This window comes from Pyxicephalus adspersus, chromosome 6 (genome assembly GCF_032062135.1).
Source record: "Pyxicephalus adspersus chromosome 6, UCB_Pads_2.0, whole genome shotgun sequence".
In the NCBI taxonomy this organism is placed as follows: domain Eukaryota; kingdom Metazoa; phylum Chordata; class Amphibia; order Anura; family Pyxicephalidae; genus Pyxicephalus; species Pyxicephalus adspersus.
Window position 1 is genome coordinate 62,778,361 of NC_092863.1, and position 22,481 is coordinate 62,800,841.

At 37.1% G+C, this 22,481-nt stretch overlaps 1 protein-coding gene across 1 annotated transcript in view; it reads right to left on the reverse strand.

Moving 5' to 3' along the window:
• The window catches only part of SRFBP1 (serum response factor binding protein 1), a 44,196-nt gene extending 22,004 nt beyond the window's left edge, over positions 1–22,192 (reverse strand). The window contains exons 1-3 of the mRNA XM_072416041.1: positions 22,047–22,192; positions 6,509–6,597; positions 2,591–2,663 (exon numbers count right to left, since the gene is read on the reverse strand). Of these exons, the coding sequence (XP_072272142.1) occupies positions 2,591–2,663; positions 6,509–6,597; positions 22,047–22,076 (192 nt within the window). The 5' untranslated portion in view covers positions 22,077–22,192. The remainder of the gene's footprint in view (positions 1–2,590; positions 2,664–6,508; positions 6,598–22,046) is intronic.
• Between the last annotated feature and the right edge of the window lie 289 nt (positions 22,193–22,481).

Sequence of the window (22,481 nt, forward strand, 5' to 3'; positions counted from 1 at the left end):
AAAGAGTTTTAAACTGGAGTTGGGTTACATGGCTAGTTCATGCTACAAATTGTGCTAAGAAAGTTTCTTCTTTAAAGTTCAGCTAATAAATTACAGCCTGAAATCACGTTAGGTACAGCTGAAGAGAAGAATTAGCGTGCTCCATTCATCTGACTAACATTCCAATGTTATAAGAACACTCAGACAGGTCAATACATGAATGCACTGACTGACAAGTCATAAAAGAATTACATTTATGCTATGTAATTACAACAATTTGTACACAATATCATCGATCATGATTGTGTAAATGCTGAAAGGTCCTTTTTCTCTAACCTATCATGTTTGTAGTTACAAAAACATAGGGGAGAAACATAGCAGGCCTAGAAGTTCCTAACTAAATAGGATGGCTGGAAGATTTGTGTTAAATAATCATAAAATGTGCCTGGGGACTGAATGCACACCTACTACTATTAAATGAAGGAAGCAAGGGAGGAAGAAGTTTCAGCTGCTTCTTATTAACAACAAAATAAAAAAAATGGAAATCAGCAGGAGGTAAAATGCAACCATACTGCATTTTTAAAATCCAAATGGGAAATAAAATATAATCCTAATAACCATGTGGACAGACAAAACTATCTTTCTTTCCTCCTTGGCGAAAGAGAAGAGCAAAAAAAGATTGAAGATGGAAAATATAAAAATAAGGAAGAAAGCCTACAAATAAAGATTTGTTTATTTCAATTTTGAAGCATAAATTCACTTTCCAGTTAAATCATCTAAAACAGTGGTCGCCAACCTTTTGGACCTCACTGACCACTAAATTCACGGACTTCGTACCGCACATGCGCAGGGAGCCGTGTGTCACTCAAAAGGGGAGGAAACTTCCCCCAGGGTGATGTCATGATGCTAGAACCCGCCCACTCTCCCATCGCAAGGTCTAAGCCTGCGATAGGAGAGTGGGGGGTTGTGTACAGAGACACAACACTCCCACTGCCTTGAACCTGTGATCCATATGGGGGACAGGTGCTGGCCGGTGCGCCCCCCCCCCAGCGGGGTCCTTGTCCTGATACCACTGGGTGGCGCACTGGCCCTAGCCGCAGACCACCAAAATATTCTTGCGGACCACACCACCGGTTGGCGACAATTGATCAAAAAACATTTAGGGCTCTATTTAAAAACAGGGAATCTGACATTCCCTCAAACATTCCTTTGTGGTAATCAATTATAGCCATTGAAAAACATGGACCTGGAAGATTCTCACAAGGGAATGTTTGAGGGAATGTCAGATTCCCAGTTTTATAAATAGAGCCCTTCGTGTTCATGAAAGCCATTGGTGCTCCAGTTTCTCAGCAGCGTTAAGACAAGTCCAAAACTCATGCTTCCTACTGATTGTAGAACTGTAGTTCTGATCTAGTGTGGGTAAGTCATACCAATGCAATAGACTGCTGTAAAATTTAGGTAACTACATTTCAGTTCAGCACACTTTCATGGAAAGTCAAAGATGACAACCAAATGACATTTCAGAATTTTCATCTTCTGTATTGGACTTGATCCAAGTGTATACAAATACTGCTCCTCAGTATTCATGCTAAAATATATTTGTACGTACGAAACATTTACATATTTCTCATGTGTAATACATTTTTTTCAAATAATGTACAGCGAATGTATGATAAACATTTAAATAGGAAACTTGTACTGAAATAAATATGGAGGATGCCATTTTGGGCCATTTCTGTCTAATTCTGTCTTATTTCTGTCAAGCTTTAATACTTCACTGACCTGGAAGAACTTGCAGGTTAGGTTCACTTGCTGAAGGTTTTTTTTTTTAGAATTAGAGCCTTCAAAGTACTAAAGCTAGAAACAGCCAGGAAATGACCTTTTGAAGAAGTAGCCCAACACCCTAAGTTATTATATAGTTCAATATCCGTAGAGGTATCTGCTAAATCATGTAGTAGTCAGATGGTAACATCAGTTTACAATGGTCTGAAGCCAGCTTACAATGGTACTTAAAAAAACATGGGAAAAAAGACATCTATAGCTTTCTGTAAACCTATTGGCATGATGATAAATATCTATTGAGTTTGAACACATGGAACAATTTTAATACGCTATGTAAGTCAAATGTGTTTAACAGAATTAGGAGAGAACAGCAAGAGGTCCTTATCTTCAGACAGGAATGGTATTTTGTCTTTGGTGTACTTCACATTTGCTTATTCCAAATGCTACAACTTTTCCTGAGCTCTGGGCACAAAACTCGGTTGTGACAACATCTTTGAAAAATGCATGAAGGAGTGGCTACAGACAGAGCATGATGTCACTATACAAATTCTGCAGTCCACAAGTCTAGTAAGGAAGAAAAGTTTCTCATTTTCCAGTGGACTCATAGCAAATACTCCAAACCTAAAGAAGAACTTGCGTGCCTAAACAAACATACATTCAGCTTTGCTAGTACATGTGCCAAGTAGGCCCACATCACAGAAGAAATAAGGTAAAAGGTTGGATCAGAATACCGTTCGTGTTCCAGGGAGACTGAATACAGGCAATGCAGCACAATGAAGGAACACATTTAGGAAACTTATGCAGAGACATAAATAATGCATTTACATACCTTGATAGCGTGGATTTCTTCAAGAAGTCTTTGCGCACGTCTCTGATTCTTTTGAATTAGTTCTTCTGTTCCCCTGGAGATATAATGTGAATAAATTAGTTTTAGTTCTATCTTTAAAATAAAAAAAATAAAACAATCTAATTGTAATTGACAGAACATACATATAAAATATTACAACACGGAATCAGTCACAGAGATAATATACAAACTGTATAGAAGACAACATTTTTAGTTATCAGTATGCTTTGACATATTAAACATTTATCAAAATTAGAATAGCCTTTGGAGTATATAGGAGCTATGCGTAAGATTTTAAAAAATATATGCAAAACTTTCAGATGAAGCTTTTTCCCAACCTTTAGCTCCAGTGTATGATACTAAACATAAATCCTAATAAAAATGCAGGCTGCTGTCAACACCATCTACAGTCCTACTTGAAACCTGACCAGACCAGACACTCAGAAGTGACTTTCAGCTTTGAATTTTCTAAACTGGAGCGGTGGGTGATTTATTCATTTTAGCTCAACGTAGCTAACATCCTACACCCATTGGACTAAAACAATTTTGACATTTTCACTATGGGCCTGTTTGGAGATATTATATTTTAATATTATTTTATTTTTTAAGAAATCCTAAATAATGTAATCTATAGACCAGTGTTTATTAAAAAAATGAGTCTTTTCATATTTTCCATAAGTAAAAATACATTTCATTCTATAATGTGCCCTGTGTCCAAAAAAAAAATGTATGTAAATTAAAAATATATACAAATGAACATCACAAAAATAAAAGCTAACAAGAGAAGAGGAGGAAGGAGTTATTAATGTCTGATTCAATCTTGTGCACTGTGTTCACTGATAATTAGGGTCCTGAAAAGTCTACAATGATGTGAATATACTGTAGTAATATAACAAAAAGTATATATATAGCTGCCTTAAGTTTTGCAAATGATTTGTATAATTTTGCTATACCCATTTCTCGCTCTAGGTAGAGTAAATAAAGTACTTTTTCAGATGTATGTTAACTAATCATATGGTTACCAGCTCCTGGGCGCAAGAAAACTTCTGCTATGTGCCCAGAAGCAGCAAAGCATACCTCAAGTGTGTTTGAACACTTTGCCCTTGCATATGTGGTGGCAGTGTGATTCTTCCTCTAGAAATGGAAAAAGCAATCATGGAGCCAAAAGCAAATGTGACGTGGTTCCAGGAACCATGAGGTAACCACACCACAAACGCAACTATGTGCCCAAAATGGTTCCCAACTAGTGCACAGAATGGTTATGGTCTGAAATTAATCCAAGCATTTAAAACCACACCATTTATTTGTACTACTTGTAGTACCATTGACAGAGTGGTTCTCCAAACTCCCATTCCTATTTTGAATAGTAGAGTTCGCTTACAAGTTGAATAAATTCTCTACAAATTTCTGTTAAGAGTTCAGCAGGTGATACAAAATGCTTACAATTCTCTGGTAGACATAGAATAGGTGATTGCTGGTCTAAGCTATGGACCATGTGAGGGAGGTTGGAATCACATTTTTAGTATATATTTTCATGTTTTGGTTATGTGAATGATTTTATTGATACCTCTATTTTATACTTTCCTGGTAAAAAACAAAAACTAATGACATTCTTCAACACATCCTACTAACAATCCAGTTACATTACACAACGTACAATAATTGAGGGAAAAAATTAGGTAACCTAACAGATGTAGACTGTAAAATATACAATGTATGTTCAAAAGTACTTGGCAGTACTTGATATTAACACAAACATGTGTGGTTTAGAGTTGATGCAAAACTGATGTTACTTTGGCCTCAGAATTTATATTGCTGGGTTTATGTATTTATTGCATGGTAAATAATGTATTTAGGTATGTATTGTAGCTCTTGTGTATTCATGTGTCTTGAACAACGGTCTAATCAAAATATTAGTTTTTTTCACTTATTAATTCAAGTTTTAAAAAAAAGCTAATTAGAACATATTATTGCACTTTTTTTTATATCTATTTGATAAGGGACGTGTTAAGGGAATATATAGGGCAAATTTACAGATTTCTTTTTTTTCCAAGACGTACATTTTTGACTCTAACTTGGTAAAGATTTGTTATTTTCAATGGCACTGCTAGTTTATCGCACAAAAAAATAATTTAAATAAAAGTTGTATTGTTTATCATTATTATCAATATTATTAATAATAATGAATAGGATTTATATAGTACCAACATATTAGGCATCGCTGTACAATAAATGGGAATATTGGTTAACGGTTATATTTATTTACCTTTTTTTAGATTTCAGTATTTCTTTATTAAAGGATCGACATACAAACATAGGTTATTGCAAACGATTGTCATTTACATCTGATCCAGGGTTATATTTAAAGGTAAATCATGATGAACAAAATAAACATTTAACATATACAGGAAAACATGTGTACAGAATACAAATAAAAAATATAAATAGCAGCAATCCAGTAAGGATTACCGGAAAACAAAGAAAAAGAAAACACTGAAAGAAATAAAAGTAAGTATCCCGCTCCATATATACATAAAACTATTAAGTCAATCGATCACTAAGTCTGTATCTACACTAGTCTACAGTGGAGATTGTTATGGCAAGTTAACATATTACACATTTTGAATGTTTCAGCCACACTTCCCATTTTTCACAAAGGAAGCTAAATGATTATGAACTATTGCAAAGGTTTTTTCCATGAAACATTGTATTTTTAAATCTTGAACAACTACAGTAATACTAGGTACAATATAGCTTTTCCACTTTCTCGTACTCCGGAGACTATGAACTAATACAGTTCTTGTCTCTAGATGAAAATCCTCCACATTGATATGTAAAAGTGCCAACTCTGGTGAGGGTGCAATATATTTCCTTTTTTTAAATATGCATTTGAAAACTGGTAAAATCCCTTTTGCTATTCATACAAAAGTATACAGGATAGAGGGGTAAGGAACTTGTTTGGTTATATGTAAATTTCTGTTTGAGCTATTTAGCTCTGTAAAAAATTGTATTTTTTAGCATAACAGATAGGGACAGTCTAAAAACAAGAAAAAATAGACCGAAATGCCAAAGGTAAAAAAATAACAGATAGTAGTATATGAAAAACTGTTTTTGCCATGCGTAGGTCACTGATAAGTAGATGGTTTTAAATACAAAAATCAGCATTTAGTTATCCAACAACCTCACCACACAGGTAGATGATGCTACAGATATCAGGAACCAGTTTTATCCTCTATCATTAGAAGAAAGTGTCTTCAGAAAAAAATACACATTATCTATATGAGTTTACGTTGGTAAACACAGCAAAAATAGTATTCGGGCACTTCATGAACTTAGGTTTGATAGATAAGTGGAAAAAGAGAAGTAAGCTGTGTGTGGGGATTTGTAGCTCTCACTGGCAAAATGGATTCTAGGGGAATGATTTGTGTTTGGTGAAGTGGTTACATGTGTATTGGGGAATGAGCTGTGTATGGACAGGTGTAGGTCACATTGGTTACATGCATACTGGGAAGTTTACGTATGTGCTGGAGCGTAGCTCCCAATGGATACACGAGTTCCAGGAAATGAAGAGTGTGCGCAGAATTGTAGTTCTCATGGATACATTGGAATAAATGGTGCATGTCAAATTAGCACAATTTTACCCAAACTGGGTATAGCAGACTGTAATATAACGTAAATGTAAGAACAACAAAATTTGGTAATCAGTATAACACAAAAAATCACAAAGTTAAATGTTAAAATTTCTAAAATGAATATAAATGTGCCTATCCAGGGTTGTAATAAAAAAAAAAACTATATAGTACACATAAAGTATTTTCAGGCAAACATTACTGCTACTCATGTCATATACTATACATGTGTAAATAGTAATAGTTACGTATTAAAAATCAGATCACTAACTTTTTTGATTTCAGTTTTGAAATGTTTCTTGTAAGTTTCCGGATGGTGAGGACTTTCACTTTCTTCACATCTTTCCGCAACTTTACTACCTGTGGAGACAAAGAATTTTCAAAAACAATAAAAACACATCAATATAAATGTGATCTAATTTTTTTCTGTAGTTTGTCTATAAACCTTATCTCAAACCAGCTAAAATGCACAATCACCCAGCAAAAGAAAAAAAAAATAATGTTGTAAAAGCTTAAAAGCATTAAATATCTGTGCATTTTCACATGTGCAATATTTTTTAATACATAGGAATTAGGTTAGCATACAAGTTTCTTCCACCCCCTCCTGTATATACAAAAGTAACAATCGAAACATTAAATACTAATAACAACTGGAATAGAAAAGATAGTATTTCATTTGATGTTGTATGTATACTCTTTTAAATAAATATATTTGAAAAAATAATTTCAAATTAAACCAGCAAATTCCCAGATTTATTCCCCCTAAACATGCGATAAGTACAGGAAATTAAAGCGTACCTAAACTCAGAATTTTCACTTTACATAAAGGGGGAGACAACCCTTTAATGTAAGGCAAAAATTCTGTTTTTTTTTTTTTTTTGCAACATCCTTTTAAAAAAAGAAAAGGAAAAGAAGGATGCAGCACTGCCCCAATTCTTGATTGCCTAGGCGATTGAGAATAAATGGGAGCGCAAAGCCTCCTGGGATACCTACATCACGCATCCCAGAAGGCTCTTGGGTGCTCCTTCTGCGCATGCCCGAGCATCTCAGGCATGAGCAGAAGAAGCCCTTTTGTCAAAAGGGAAAAAAATTGCCTATCTCACGCATGCGCATTCGACCCAGGCACAAAATCGAGTGACGTAGGAACATGAATCCAGAAGATGGCGGCGATCCGAAGACGGATTCCGGGACGGCGTGGGACCCGATGGAAGAGACCTCCGGACCGATCGATAGCCCTGCGGGCTTGAAGGTAGTGTATTATTTGTTTTGGGGGACTTTTGAGTTTAGTTCCTCTTTAACTGTTGATATGCCAAAATATAATGTCCCTTTATTTTGGCAAATCCATATATTTCCAACCTTCTTTTGAAAATGACAGATCTGAATTTCCATACACAATATTCATGCAAGCTCCCCTAGGCTGGAGAGGATACACTTTCATCAGCTCTGATCTGTTTCTTTACTCCTTTTTATTTGATGATTTTTAGGCCTAGTGACTAATAGACCTGGGCTTTTTTTTTTTTTTTTATAGGGGGGGTCATGCGCTCCCTCCATAAATTGGTGCATTGGGTAGGAGCACAATAAAGGTAAAAATAACTGGACCAAAGGGAGAGTTGGACTTTACAGACTCCTATTAGTAAGCAATAGATCAGTATTGACTATGCGGGAACTGATATAAGTAGGTAGGTTTGTATAATGGGCAGTTGGTTAATTCCTCCTCTGTTTTGGATGCATGGCAGTTAGCTGCATTGTTATTTAGTTTTCAATCAAGAACTGGAGGCAGATTTTATTTTTCAGATCATGTGATTGCTGTAATGCTGTATAAGCACTCATATAGTTTCTTATTAGGTTCAGGTGTGGGGGAAGACATTTTTTTAGCAGGTCAGGTACCCACTGTAATACTGGATGTGTAAGTCTTTGGTTTTTCAGTAGACAATGTCAATACTAGTGTGCATTTTCCCATCAGGTCTGCCACATCACACAGAGAACCGTGCATTTTGGCAAACAAATGTTGTGTCCTCCACAAAAGCTTGCTTTATATGTGCAAAGATCATATTAGCACACCAAACTGTTTAAAGAATATTTCCCTATTACTATTATTATTGTTATTTGTAGATTGGATATAAAATTAAAGGGATGCATGTGTGCTATTAAAATGTGCCTTTTCCTCCGTCATTATGAATCCTTAGTCTATGTTTGATGAAGCTCCAAATAGAATAGCATGTTAACATTTACTTGCATTAAAATAGTTAAAACATGAAAGGGAAATAGTCAATATGCATCCCATCAATAGGTGCCTAAATAGTATCAGAATGTACGTGACATCTTTTTCATAGCCACATGACTTTTAACACAACACATATCTGTGTTTCTAATTCAAGCTTTATAGAAAGACATTTAAGCTTCTTGCCAAGTCATTTGTTTTTTGAGCTCCAGTCACAGGTTTGCTCAGTTGTGGGAATATGAAAATTTGCCAGTATGCTAATGCAAGTACAATAATTTATGGCACTTTTTTAAGTATCTAAATAATCTTGAACAGCTAAGGGGCTGACATACATTCATATGTGCTCAAACAATTAAGTGGTATGATGATGTAGAAAAAAATGCAGAGGTGATTTTTATTACTTTTTGTTTTCTAGATGAATATCAGGCATCTATTAAAAAATACATGGTATTTAATACAATACAGGTAGTCCCCGGGTTACAAACGAGATAGGGACTGTAGGTTTGTTCTTAAGTTGAATTTGTATGTAAGTTGGAACAGGTACATAATTTTATTATTTGTCTCAACCTAATATTAGGCAGCACGGTGTCAGTTACTGTATAAAATCCTCACTGTGAGTTAATCACAAACAAAGCAAAAAAAAAAAAAACTTTTATGGATCCTAGCCCTTAATTAACTTCTGGAGCAATCTGTGCTTTGATATGCAAAAAGAAACAACTGCAGAACTTGTCTCAGTCATTAAAGAGTTAAAATATGTTGCAGAAGAGCTCTGTCTCAGCTGTGTTTAGGAAAAGATTTCTTCTGCAAGTCATGCAAACTGTCCTCCTCTGCCTATCAAGCCTCCATCCTGCACACGAACGAGCAGGGAAGCCCTGTTCGTATCTAGGAGTCGTTCGTATGTCGGATGTCCCTAACTCCGACACTACCTGTATTGCGTTCGTTTAAAGAAATTTTTATGAAATAGAGTAAGGCTTTGTGAGCATCTGCTTACTTTCAACCAGTCAGGGCTGGGAATGTATAATAAAGAACATGTGCAATCACGTTCACTATGCCTATTGAACACTAGTTTTATGGTCACATCTCTGAGGCCTGATTGCTATCGCTATCTAAAACATGAGAATATACTGAAAAAAAAAAACAACTGGTGGTTAAAGCAGGCCTTGGCCTAGAATTGCAAATTCTGTATTATACCCCCTTTCCCCCCCACTGCATAACAGTATAGAAATATTGTACCTGTGCAGAAGATTGTTAGAATACCACGTGTTGTCATTTTTTTTCTTCTCACTGCTTGGCCTAGGCTAGAGTAATGTTGTGATCCTTCCAAAGAAATCCTGGAAACAATGAAAATCTAAAATCTCATAAGAAGACATTGTTTTATTGGGCCTGATTTATTAAAGCTTTCCAAGGCTGGAGAAGATATCCTGATTGTAAGCTCTTTGGGGCAGGGTTCTCTCCTCCTGTATCACTGTCTGTATTAGTCTGTCATTTGCAATCCTTATTTAATGTACAGCGCTGTGTAATATGTTGGCGCTATATAAATCCTGTTTATTAATAATAATAATAATAATAATCATTGAAGCTGTGTGATCAAGCAAACCTAGAATGATCTGGCCCAGGATTAAAAACATTTGCTAAGAAATAGCAACTTTTAAAAATCCATCAACATTTGCTGGATAACCCAGCTTCACTGATGAAAGTATCCTCTACAGCCTTGGAGAGCTTTAATAAACCAGGCCCAGTGTTCTTAAATATCTTTCCACAAGATTTGGGGTATTCATCATTTCCCAGGACATTTTCATGAAGGATGGATGCATTACATGTGTCAGTGCAAAAGACAGGGTAAAGTACAGTAAGTATTCCTTCTACATTTTTCCCTAGTTATATTTTTCTCTTCTATTATAGTAATTTGTACTGACGGAGGGGACACTGAAGTATAGAGCGTTTCACATCTTCCATTTCTACTTTTTTGAAACTTTGCATACTTTCTAAGCTTCTTTTGTGGCATTTTAGGAATAGTTAGCTTTTTAAAGTTTCCATATTACAGAACATTATTCATTTTTCTATATACTTTTAATTTAGGTTCTAAGAGGACTTGTATGAACCAAGCTAAAACAGCAATATTTGCTTGTGATAGAAGCATTTATGTCAGGATTCAGTGGGAGCTTTTTTATAGGTAAATTTTGTGGAAAAATGTATGATTTGTATGGTTAAAAATAAAAATAAATACAAGTAGCCTCCCGTGTCAAGTTTCTATCTGTCAAAGTTCATATTGACAGAAAGTAACTGTTCTCAGCTCCATATTCTGCTCCATAGCAAAAGTGAAATGTTTTATGGTAAGTGACAAGGTGACAGTAATAATTCGTTTTTACGTTACACAGAAAACTGGCAAAGACACATTCACATATTTAGAAAAAAAATAGAGGGACAACACCATTTTTTCCTGCTTTTAAAATTAAATGTGTTTTTACAGGAGCATAGACATGTAGCTCTATTGTATAATAAAAAGTCTAAAGCTTAATGTCTTCTGCTCCCCTCTCCTGGCTTCATACATATATATATATATATATATATATATATATATATATATATTTATTTATTTTTGAAAATCTTTTTTTCTACAGTTTTTAGGCTAGTTACATTACATGTTCTTACTTCTCTCCTCTGTTAATGGGTGGTCCCTACTCTTGAAGAGTACTCTGAGCCCAGGCTGGAGTGGTGAAGGATTGCTACCCCCAGGGGGAATGTCTTTGACAACCTAGGCTCAGAATTAAATAAGTTGAATGACTCAAAGCATTATTCGGACTGGAAGGGAACCAATAATGATTGCAGAGAGGTAAATATATGGGGCGGGAGGGGGGGGAAAGCAATTGGGGAGAAGGTGGGTTTTTCAGCCAAACCTGCTGATGTGAGTTTAAGTAGGTACATTTCCAGGTGCTACAATGCTGTCATCATTACACCCCTGTGATGGCAACGACCCACTCTCTGTCCAGGAATTGTAATTGATCTTATTAAATCAAAAATTATGGTGACAAAGAACCCTTTGACTGCAGCAGTTAGAATAAAACTCTGACCTGAGCAGAAACTATGACAAGGAGAGGATCTGCAAGCTGCAATCATTAAGGAAGCCAGAGGCTTATTTAGCCCAACAAACTATACATGTAAATGAAATATAACTTTTGGGTGTATTACATTTCTGAAAAAAAAACATATACACATCCAAGAATTTACTAAACAAGCTCTACCCATCATTTTCTCTTGAGAAGTAATGTTCATGAACATAATTGGATTATCTGGTAATTCATCTGACGCATGATCTAAAGTCACATAATGGGACGATACTGCGATAGAAGCTGAAATAAATAAATAAGGCTCATTGGTGTCGCCTTCACACAGGAATAATCTGCCAGAATCTTTGTGAGTTAGAAAATAGATTATTGTTTTTGGACATGTTATAATAACAATGTAAGATAAGCAGTCCAGCCAAATGAATGGAATGTTCACAACACTTTCTAGGCATTAACCCCTTCTGTGACATCAGATATTGAATGTATGTAGAAGAAACTAGAAAGCGCGGGCAAAATTCTAAGGCTGTCCATGAAGGGAAAAGATGGAAATGACAGCCTCAATAACTGCTGCATGCCAAGACCACAGAATCCTTTTCAAATCTGAGGCTACATATGATTTGGACGGAAATGCCCTTAGAATCAAATCCAGTGAAATCAACTAGTTTCTGCCGGTCTCCTGCTCACTTGTAGTGAGGCTAAACTACGGCTTGCACGCACTGCAGCACCACCTTGTGTACGTGTGCCTATTCCCACGTAGATGAAATAGTATCCCATCTCTGCCATTCACATTACAAAATCAAATTTCCATTATGCTTTGTGACATTACTTTATTAAAGCTGAACCCCAAGCACCTATATCAAACACCAATAAACGTAGGATGTATTTATTTAAAATCATTAAATGTTTGAAGTCCAAACCTTTTTCCCCTCCCTCTAATGTATATCCTGGAATTATTTTCATATTTTTTTTTTTTTGCCTCTGTAGGAAAAACAGCTTTCCTTATTCCCAGGCTTCTAGAATTCCTGCAGGGACAGCTGATATAAACTTAGTTCCTTTGACATGGGCACATTCCCAAAACTACACCTCTTAAGAGGCCTTTCCCTACACACAGTGTTTTAGCAGATATTGCTGGGAAAGAAGTCAGAGTGTACTTCTTTGTGAAGTGTACCTCTCAATGTGAAGAGTAAAAGAGAGGTAAAGTTTTGTAGTCCAGCAGGCACAGCTCACTTTGCTGAGCTGGATTTCAGTGCAGCAGAACCATTGAGGTTGAATAACTAAAGCCATTTAGGTTGTTCACTTAGCAAAGTCAAAATACTGAAAGTACAACAGTAGAGCTGTTGTCCAAACAGAGACCTTAAAATGCCATTAGAATGAGAATATGGCGCTGTGTATAACAAACATGAGACATGAATTTGGTGCACACTTTACATGAGGACACAGGAACATCTACTAGTGCTCAACAATATTGGATAATAGATTAAGAGTTCTTCTTTTAAATCAATGTTTCAAAAATAACACACCAAGTATGTATTTATTCAATATATTGATTGTCATTTCTATTGATCACTGTTTTGAATGTTAGCATTGATGGCTACTTTAACTGCATTCTCAGATAAAATAAATTAAACTTCAGTTTATGTTTGGATCAGTTTATATTTGAGAACATATGGTATAAAAGCTGACATTATGACCTGGTTCTAAGAAATACTGCCTGCCAGGTGCTCTGATCCTCTGCCTTATACTTTCTACATCACTGACCAAGAAAAAGTATGAAGCTTGGGTACCTAAATATTACTATATATTATATTTACTATAATATACCTAAAATTACCATACCTTCATACCTATCAGGGGTGTACATAAACTGTTGAAACTAAAAGATCAACTTTACATCCATGCAATTAGAATTCTTTAGATTGAGTTCAGCAATGACATCTTACATCATCTCTCAGTGGCAGGCCTGTTTTTAATTGTGCCATTACTGAGTAGAAGGGGGTTACGTATGCCTTTGTGACAAAACTGGCTAAGAAGACTTGGAAATCCTTTGGCAGGTTGAACAGTTTCCACAAAGATAGTTCAAGTATGTACTTAAATGCTTGCCAGAAGATTGGTATTGAAAAGTTCAATCACTTTTCCCATTCAGGGCAATATTGAGTCTTTCATTTGCATACCCTCTGACCCACTTGCACTTAGGTTTACTCCCCTCTACCTCACTGTTGATCTTTCACAAGTGCTGCAAGTATATGACCTTCTATCAACTGTGCTTGGGCCTAAGCAGCAAAATCACCAGATCAAAAAACTTTTACATGAAAGAGAGGGTGATGTCATTTACCCTGCATAAGCTCCAACACTATCTGGCGCTGGGCTTACACAAGGTTTGTCTCTTGAAAGAAATGAGTGTCAGGAGAGGCCACTTTGCCCGGAATAGGCAACTCATAAATGGAGCATTTGCAAAAGTATCTAAGCCTTTCTCTAGATGGTTAATGACACATGTAGGATATACACAGGATGGTCCTCATACTATTCTGATCTTTTTAAAATGATATGGTTTGGGGGGGGGGGGGGGAGGGCAAGTCTCGCAGCATATTAGTTGATTACGGAAAGAACACTGATAGATTACAGTTGCAGAGAAAACAGATTAAAAACCCTTTTAATAGTAAACACTTTCAAATGCTGTTGTGTTTGTTTGTAAGCTTATTATATTAGACAAAGCTCCTAAAAGCTGTCCACAATATGCCTAGTGCTTTTTTGCAATGATCATAAATCTAGCCATAAAAAACTGTGGTCTTTTCCTATGGAATTCATGTTTTCTAAAGAAAAAAAACAGCTGAAATTGTTATTCCATCTGTAAAATATAAATGAGTTGGAAGACACTACATGCAGAAAGTAATCCGAGATATAGAACAAACAGCACATTGTAACAATTCAGCATGACAGCTACTCGAAAACACTTTTCAACTACAGGCTTCAGACAAGACGTCATTATGCAAAATGACATTACTAAAGCTAATTAAACTTAAACATAGCAACAACTTCAATGGCAGGTTTGACAAAAGAGTATAGTCCAATGCAGTTAAAGAATTGTAATCTCTAGGGTTGAAAAAAGAAACATTTATCATTTTATAATTAAACGTTAAGGGTAATTAAAAATGATGTTTTAAGCAAGGAACCTTGCCTGTAAAAGAACCTCAATAAAAAAGTAAGGAAATTTAAAAAAAAAAAAAATGTGCAGCTTAGGCGATGAGGAATGAATGGGAGTGAAGAGCCTCCCAGGAACCCTATGTCATGCATCCCGAGAGGCTCTTGGCTGCTCCTTCTGTGCATGCCCAAACCCTTTTCATTCCTGAGATTGGCACGTTTTTACCCAATCTACGTCACCCGATCTTGCACCTGCGCAGTGCGAGATCGGGGGCCATTGCCATTGTTGGCAAAGACAGATACCGGGACGACGCGGGACCCGATGGAAGAAACTTTCTGATGGATAGACTGATCTGTGGGATCGAAGGTGTGATTTTCTTTTGGGTTACCACCGGTTTAAGTACATTCTACCTAAAATACATTTAAAAAAAAACTTGATCCCTTGACACATTACACCACTTCCACCCTGACCCTGCAGGAAAATTGTGCACAGATTTTTTTCCACTATTATTCAAAAAGCTTCTACATTAACTTTGCAAACAAAGTCTGTCCATTACCACTGCAATTTTTGTGGATACAAGGACACCTAATTCACTACTAGAGGACCCAAGCTACCCATAGATACACAAAGACATATCAACATACAGTAGTGGCACTGGTATTTTGGTTTTCCCTGGCGAATAGACTGGGTTTCAACTCTCTTTTTGTCTGCCAACATGGTACTTTAGGCTGTCTGCTTTTTCTTTGTTTTACTTTCTGTGCAAGTGAAGGTGATCACCAGAGCATTTAGTATAGAGAATGAGTGTTCCTAACAGGGATAACAGATATGAAAGTCTTGGTTTCTAACTCTCCCACACTGCATCCAAAACAAAAATGAAAAAAAGTTTTGTTTCGAGTTTTGGCTTTGGTTCACACCTAAGCATTGTTTTCAGAATACACAAACAAGAGCATGGCAACGCACAGTAATCCACTAATGTGCTTTGTGGTGCTCTACATCCGTTTTGGTCTCATCTGCTGTGCTGGCAGCCCATTTAAATAAAAGAGCTCTTGTAATGCTAAGCAGACCAACAGAAAACAATAAAAAATAAGGTATTAAGGGAACCTAAGGTCTGCTGTGCTCTATTCTATCTAAGTTTATGAAATTGTGAAAATTCACACACATTTTAAAAAACACAACCTAAATTGTATTGTATTATTTTGTAAGTTTACAAAATATTCATTATACACTTTTCATACAAATGAATTAGATAACTAAAGTCTTGACAATAGCAGTAAGATTTCATAGTGCAGCAGGGAGGGATTGAACTGCACTCCAGCTGAATTTGCCTGTGGTATCACAGAACTGATGATGTGGCAGCCTAGAAACAGCTGCTGGAAACACTCCTATATACACACACAGAACTACAGACATTTTTTTTCTATTCTGTATAGTATGATTAAAGAATGTGCTCATATTTAAAAGAATTCCAGTCCAGAAATAAATTATTCAAAATAGCATGTGGGTTTTATTACCCATTACACTAAATCAACACATTGTTGTAATGTAGGTCAGGAATGTGCGCAAATAGTTTCAGTGGCACTCCTTCTGTTTTCAGGTTAATCAACGGCCACTTAGATAGCATCAGGACATTTAGGGGCCCAAACACACTTTTTGAACGTTGAAGCGTTATATGTGTTGAATGTATATAATAAAAGGCTTGTGGTGTCTTCAACATCCTACACTGCACTAGAACACGTGTCTTCCCGAGCTTGGACATCATTGGGCTGCAGAAACAAAGTTAAGTGTAAAAAAGTGAAGACCCCTGACAATACAAAAGAAAAAAAGAAAGAGCCACGTACCCCAAAGCTTAATTGCATGTAAAAAAGATGTTTTGAACAGGAGAATTCAAAAACAGTGGGACTTTCAAAGGGCTAAATATTTAAAAACAACCCAATTTTTTATACATTTTTTTTTGACAATACATAGAAAAAACTGGATCTGGTTTACAAAGTGTATTATTTCAATCCTTACAATCATCAATAAACAAGAAAGGGTGATTTCTTCTTGTTTATTAGCGTAGTTCTTGCTGATAGCATACATTAGGGTGGCTACTCTGGGCCTCCAGGATTGTAGCCACCCTATAGGCAGAAACGTATCATGTAAAATGTGAAAGTATCATTTATTTTAGGCAGAAGGCCAAAAGCAGACATTAAACAAGAACAATTTATGCTTCTACATTGATAATTACTGTTGAGGGTTTATTAGCATTTGAATGTTAAGCCCACAACACTTTTACTGAAGTTTTCTTGAGCTCTGCTTTAACCAAATAATCTCCACAAATCATATTCTCATTATCTTGGATACAGAATTGCAGAATATTTTCCTTTGAGACATAGAAGATTTTTGGTGCTTTTGTCACCCAATTTTTATTGGGATTCAGTTGTAGCTTAATTCAAACTGTGCTTTTAAGTCTTGCTTTGTAATTCTATCAGAAAGAACATAAAATATTTTTGTTATATAGAATTTGTGCTTTAATAATCTGCATATACTGACAATAATAAGGGATAAAGTCTATTTTTACTTACATAATATGGATCTCCTATAAAACAAATTTGTTGCACTGTAATTAAATTTACTTGAAAGCTTGCAGGTTTCTACATTGTAACATATTTTATTACGATGTCACCATGCACAGGCAGTGTAACAATCTATTAGACCCTTCAGGGCTAAACCAATGAATTACATTGGCTGGCTTACACAAAGCTGACAGCAGCGGCTCTCACATACTTATGGAGTACATTCCTGTACCTAGTACCATAGCTTGTTAGGTTCCAGCCCATTGGCAGAAATGTAAGAGGGTACCAGATCATAATATGTTCCATTGCTTAACTAAAGTACAGATACAGTGTTGTACCAAGATTTTTTTTTTTTCAGATGGGTGAGAGGAAGCTGTAGCCAAAGCTATCTAGTAACCCCTATATTTGTGTCAGCTCTCAACTATCTCCCTATCCTTTGCTCCAACTTTCGAATGCCTGTCTCCCTAACATGTTCCATTTTCTTTTTTGTATTATGCCCAAACTGTCCATTTCCCATGTATTTTGACCCCTAATCCCCCATATTTTTAATCAATTTTAGTAATGTAACATACAATCCACGTAATGGTAATAAGTTATGTTTAGTTCACCTTAGCAGTAAAAATGGTGCCATTTACCACTCCTGACCAAGTGCCTATTGACAACTGGTAGGCACCAGGGATTGGTAGGAGGCACTAACTGCTGGACTTTTTCAGGCATTTGGAGGTGGCTGCAAATGGTTCCAATTTAAGTTTATGGAGATGACCAGTGAAGCAAACTATCCTTAACAATATAAGTAGCACCGTAAACAAAAAATGCAGCAACACTGCCACCTTCTACCTAAAAAAAGACAAAAACTGATTTGTTGCAATATTATATGACTAAAAGGGGCTAGGGAAAACACTACAGTAATGAGCTTTAATACACAATAATACAGACTAGCCAATGTTTTTAATGAAGCTAGTTCACATCTTGGAAAGCACCCAAAACGGTTAATGGTAAAGAACCTATTAATAACAAAAGCAGCACAAAGAAAATGTTACCAGAACATTCAATAAATATTAACATATACATAAACAAATGCATGGAAAAGTATGAATACAGCCCACCAGAGCATAATATTACCTGTATATACTTTTAGGTTTGCAAATATCATATTAGTAAGGAAAAATGTATTATTTCAAAACTGAACATGAGAATATTATTGCTTGCTTTTACTTCTATGTTTGCAAATACTTAATAAGTAAGGCCGCGTACACATGTTAGATCTGTGTCATTGGAAAAGACCCTTCATGATCGTTTCCAGTGACAAAAGACCCAAAGATGAATGAACAAGATGTATGTACATACAGCAACATTTTCTTCTATGGAGAAGGGAGAAAGAGTAAGCGACACCACGCTGCATTACCCTCCCCTCACTTTAATTGTGGTCATCATGCAGGTTTCCCCCAGGCCCTTTTAGCTGGGTGCACCACCCGGCACTTTTCAGCACCCACCCGGCTGTTTTTGGGTGGTTACTTAAGAGTTTGGTCACAATACAGGGGCTGCCACCCACCTACAATTTCTTCCCACCCGACTTAAAAAAATTTCTGGGTTGAGCACTGTCATGGATCCATGAACAATGCTGGACGGCCACTGTACACATGTCAGATTCTTGTCCAAGACGAACCATCTGACATGTGTACCTAGCCTAAGACTATAACTTACTAAATTAAAGATAGCTGTAAATTATGCTAAACCAGATTTATAAAACTAAAGGAACAACCAGATAATTTAGATTGATGAAAGATACTTCATTATAGGTAGTACTGGTACCCATATTGATCTTTTGTTGACAAGGAGAAAAACACTGCCTGAGCAAAAGCTGACCTAGAAAGCTTTCAACTACAGTGAATGGTTAGGTCTTTGAATAACACAGACTGAAGTCTGAGGCCAATCATGGATTGCCTGAGTCACAGGTGACATGACTGGGGTCGGATCTCCATCCTGGTATTACCATGGGGTGGAATAAGACCACACTCACTTTTCTATGTGGTAATGGTTGTTGTCCAATTTCACTTCTGGTAACAGCATAGGTTAAGTTCCCTCCCTCTTTTAACTAACCTTTTATTTTGTTTTGGATCACACCCACTAAAGTGTACTGGCGTTTTGTTCAGAAAGGGAGAGGGGGATAAATTTTAACTATTGAGTCTGAATATATGAAATATTGAGATTGCAAATGAAATGAGTGTTTATTATATTTCTGTAGAACTTATTATTTTACTATGGCAATCGATTTGTTACAGTGGCAGTATGCATGGGTTGATTAGGATGGAAAAGGGCTGATGGACTATCACACAACTTTGAGGTTGTTTGAAGATCCTTTGGATTGGCACATTCTGTTTTGTTTTTATCATAGGCTGCACCAAGGGATTTGCCATGCAATTTGATCTATTAATCAAGTTAGTTATGTTGTGAGCTCCTGAACCAGAGTAGGTGGTTAAGAGCAATACTGGCTTCAGGCACTAATAGGTTAGTGCTGTCCATTTAAAATTGAGTGTCAGGTTTTTTTTTTAATCTCATTCTGCCCAAAGGGCAGCCAAACTGAGCCATACATAACTGAGCAGCCATAGTCCTATTAAGATGTGAGGAGGCACAACCAGGCATTCTACTGCTCCTTGTTACTGCTACCAGCAAGGGGAACTGTTGGTACTGGAATAAAACCTCTCCAAGATGTGCCACCAGATGGATTTCCGAGAGAAAAATAAGAGATAGCTGTTGGATGTAAGTGTTAGGCTATATATACTTTTGACCCCTGCATGCTGTAATTCAATTAAAAACACCTACCCCCTGCACTCTTTGGTATATACTTCTACCTTCTACTGTGTATATACCCAAATCCTGATCTCAGTACTCAGTACACCGCATACCCTCGACCCCTGCACTCTGTACATAAACTGTTGACTATTTTATTCTGTATATTACATACTTGTGATCCCAACACTGTGTGTATTGCAATATACAGATATGTGGGGATCACAAGTACCCAATATACAGAGTGTGGGGATCACGAGTACGCAATGTACAGAGTGTGGGGATCACAAGTACGCAATGTACAGAGTGTGGGGATCACAAGTACGCAAGATACAGAGTGTGGGGATCACGAGTGTGTAATATACATTGTGTCGGGATCACGGGTGTGTAAAATACAGAGTGTGGGGATCCTGAGTACGCAATATACAGAGTGTGGGGATCCTGAGTACGCAATATACAGAGTGTCGGGATCATGAGTACGCAAAATACAGAGTGTGGGGATCACGAGTACGCAATATACAGAGTGTGGGGATCACGAGTACGCAATATACTGTGTGGGGATCACGAGTACGCAATATACAGAGTGTGGGGATCACAAGTATGCAATATACAGAGTGTCGGGATCACAAGTATGCAATATACAGAGTGTCGGGATCACGGGTGTGTAATATACAGACTGTGGGGATCACGAGTATGTAATATACAGAATAAAACAGTTAACAGTTTGTTATGTACAGAGTGCAGGGGTCAGGTGTATGTAGTGTACTGAGATCAGGAGTTTGGTATATACACAGTAGAAGGGGTAGAAGTATACAACAAAGAGTGCAGGGAGTAGGTGTTTGTAATTGAATTACAGCATGCAGGGGTCAAAAGTATATATAGCCTAACACTTACTTCCAACTGCTATCTCCTATTTTTCTCTCGGAAATCCATCTGGTGGCACATCTTGGAGAGGTTTTATTCCAGCACCAACAGTTCCCCTTGCTGGTAGCAGTAACAAGGAGCAGCAGAATGCCTGGTTGTGCCTCCTCACATCTTAATAGAACTATGGCTGCTCAGAACTAACATGTCAGTGTAGTACAGTACCAGTGCATGGTTTGTACAGTACATAGACTGTAGAACAGTATATGGGATGGACTGCAGTATGTACAGTCTATAGATTGCATGGTTCTCCCCAGCCTCTTTTAGCTGGGTGCTATACTTGGCACTTTTCAGTAACCACCTAGCTGTTTTTGGGTGGTTACTGGTGAGTTGAGTCACAATACAGAGGCTGCCATCCGCCTATAATTTTTTTCCCACCCTGCTGCTGGGTCAAACCCTGGTTTGTAGCACAGTATATGGCATGGATTGTGGTTCATTGTATGGATTCTTGTACAATATATCACATATACACTGTAGACCAGTGCAGTGTATTGTAGTCCTGTATGTGGTATGGATTGTAGTACAATATATAGATGGCAGAGCAACATATAGCTTGTACAGCAGTTCAGCCCCGGTGTAAAGCCCTGTAGAGACCGGACATTGGGGAAACAATCTTTCACAATAATTTCCAGGGACAAGTGAACAACCAAGCATCAGTTGTATGGAAAGATGAGCAAGGATCACCTAGCTTTACTCCTCCATGGGAATGCACAGTGGCCATTCATCAATACACTGAGGACTGATGAATGACACCAGGAGACCTCTATACACATCAGATGAACAGAGCCATTCCTCTTGGTGAATATTATCTGACCTGTATACATACATAGCAGTCACTGTGTTACACTACAATGTGCAGGTTGCCCCCCATTGTTAGGTGGTATCTGTATATCAGGACCCCAGTGGTTCTGTACATATCCCTGGTAATATAATATTCCTACATATAGTAGAGGTGATCCCATCACTAGGAATACCACCAATGTAATGACGATGTATAGCCGCACCTCTGTACAGGCCACACATGAGGGAGCTGTATTCTCAGGTCCGCTCAGACTCCCATAACTCTATGTATTATAATGCCTATCACTGTATGTGGCAGCAATGTACAGCGCTCTCACCTCATTATTCAGATTGAGCACGGGAGCCATGACGTCTCGCTCTCACAGTTCGCTCTGACATAGAAACACACACGAGTAAAGCTCGGTATACCGCACGGTACACACCGGGCAGCACGTGTCTTCCTGTGTCAGTCCGAAACACACGATGTGCGCATGCGCGGATATGGAAGCCGCGAGGGATCAAATTAGTGAGAGGCGGAAGTGTGCAGGTCGTTTGTGCGCTGTTATACAGGGAGTAAGGACACGTGAAAATGCAATTAGGTTCCACCTCTCTGTTTTCTCTGTATAGTTACTATCTGGTTTCTATTTCCAAGCCGGGACTTAGGTTTGTCCCTGGAAATGTAGGGAGCTTTTGTATTCATCCCAATTTATTTAAAAAGAAGAAACCTCGTGGTATAGTATGAATTATGTATTATTTCTAGTTATATGGACCAT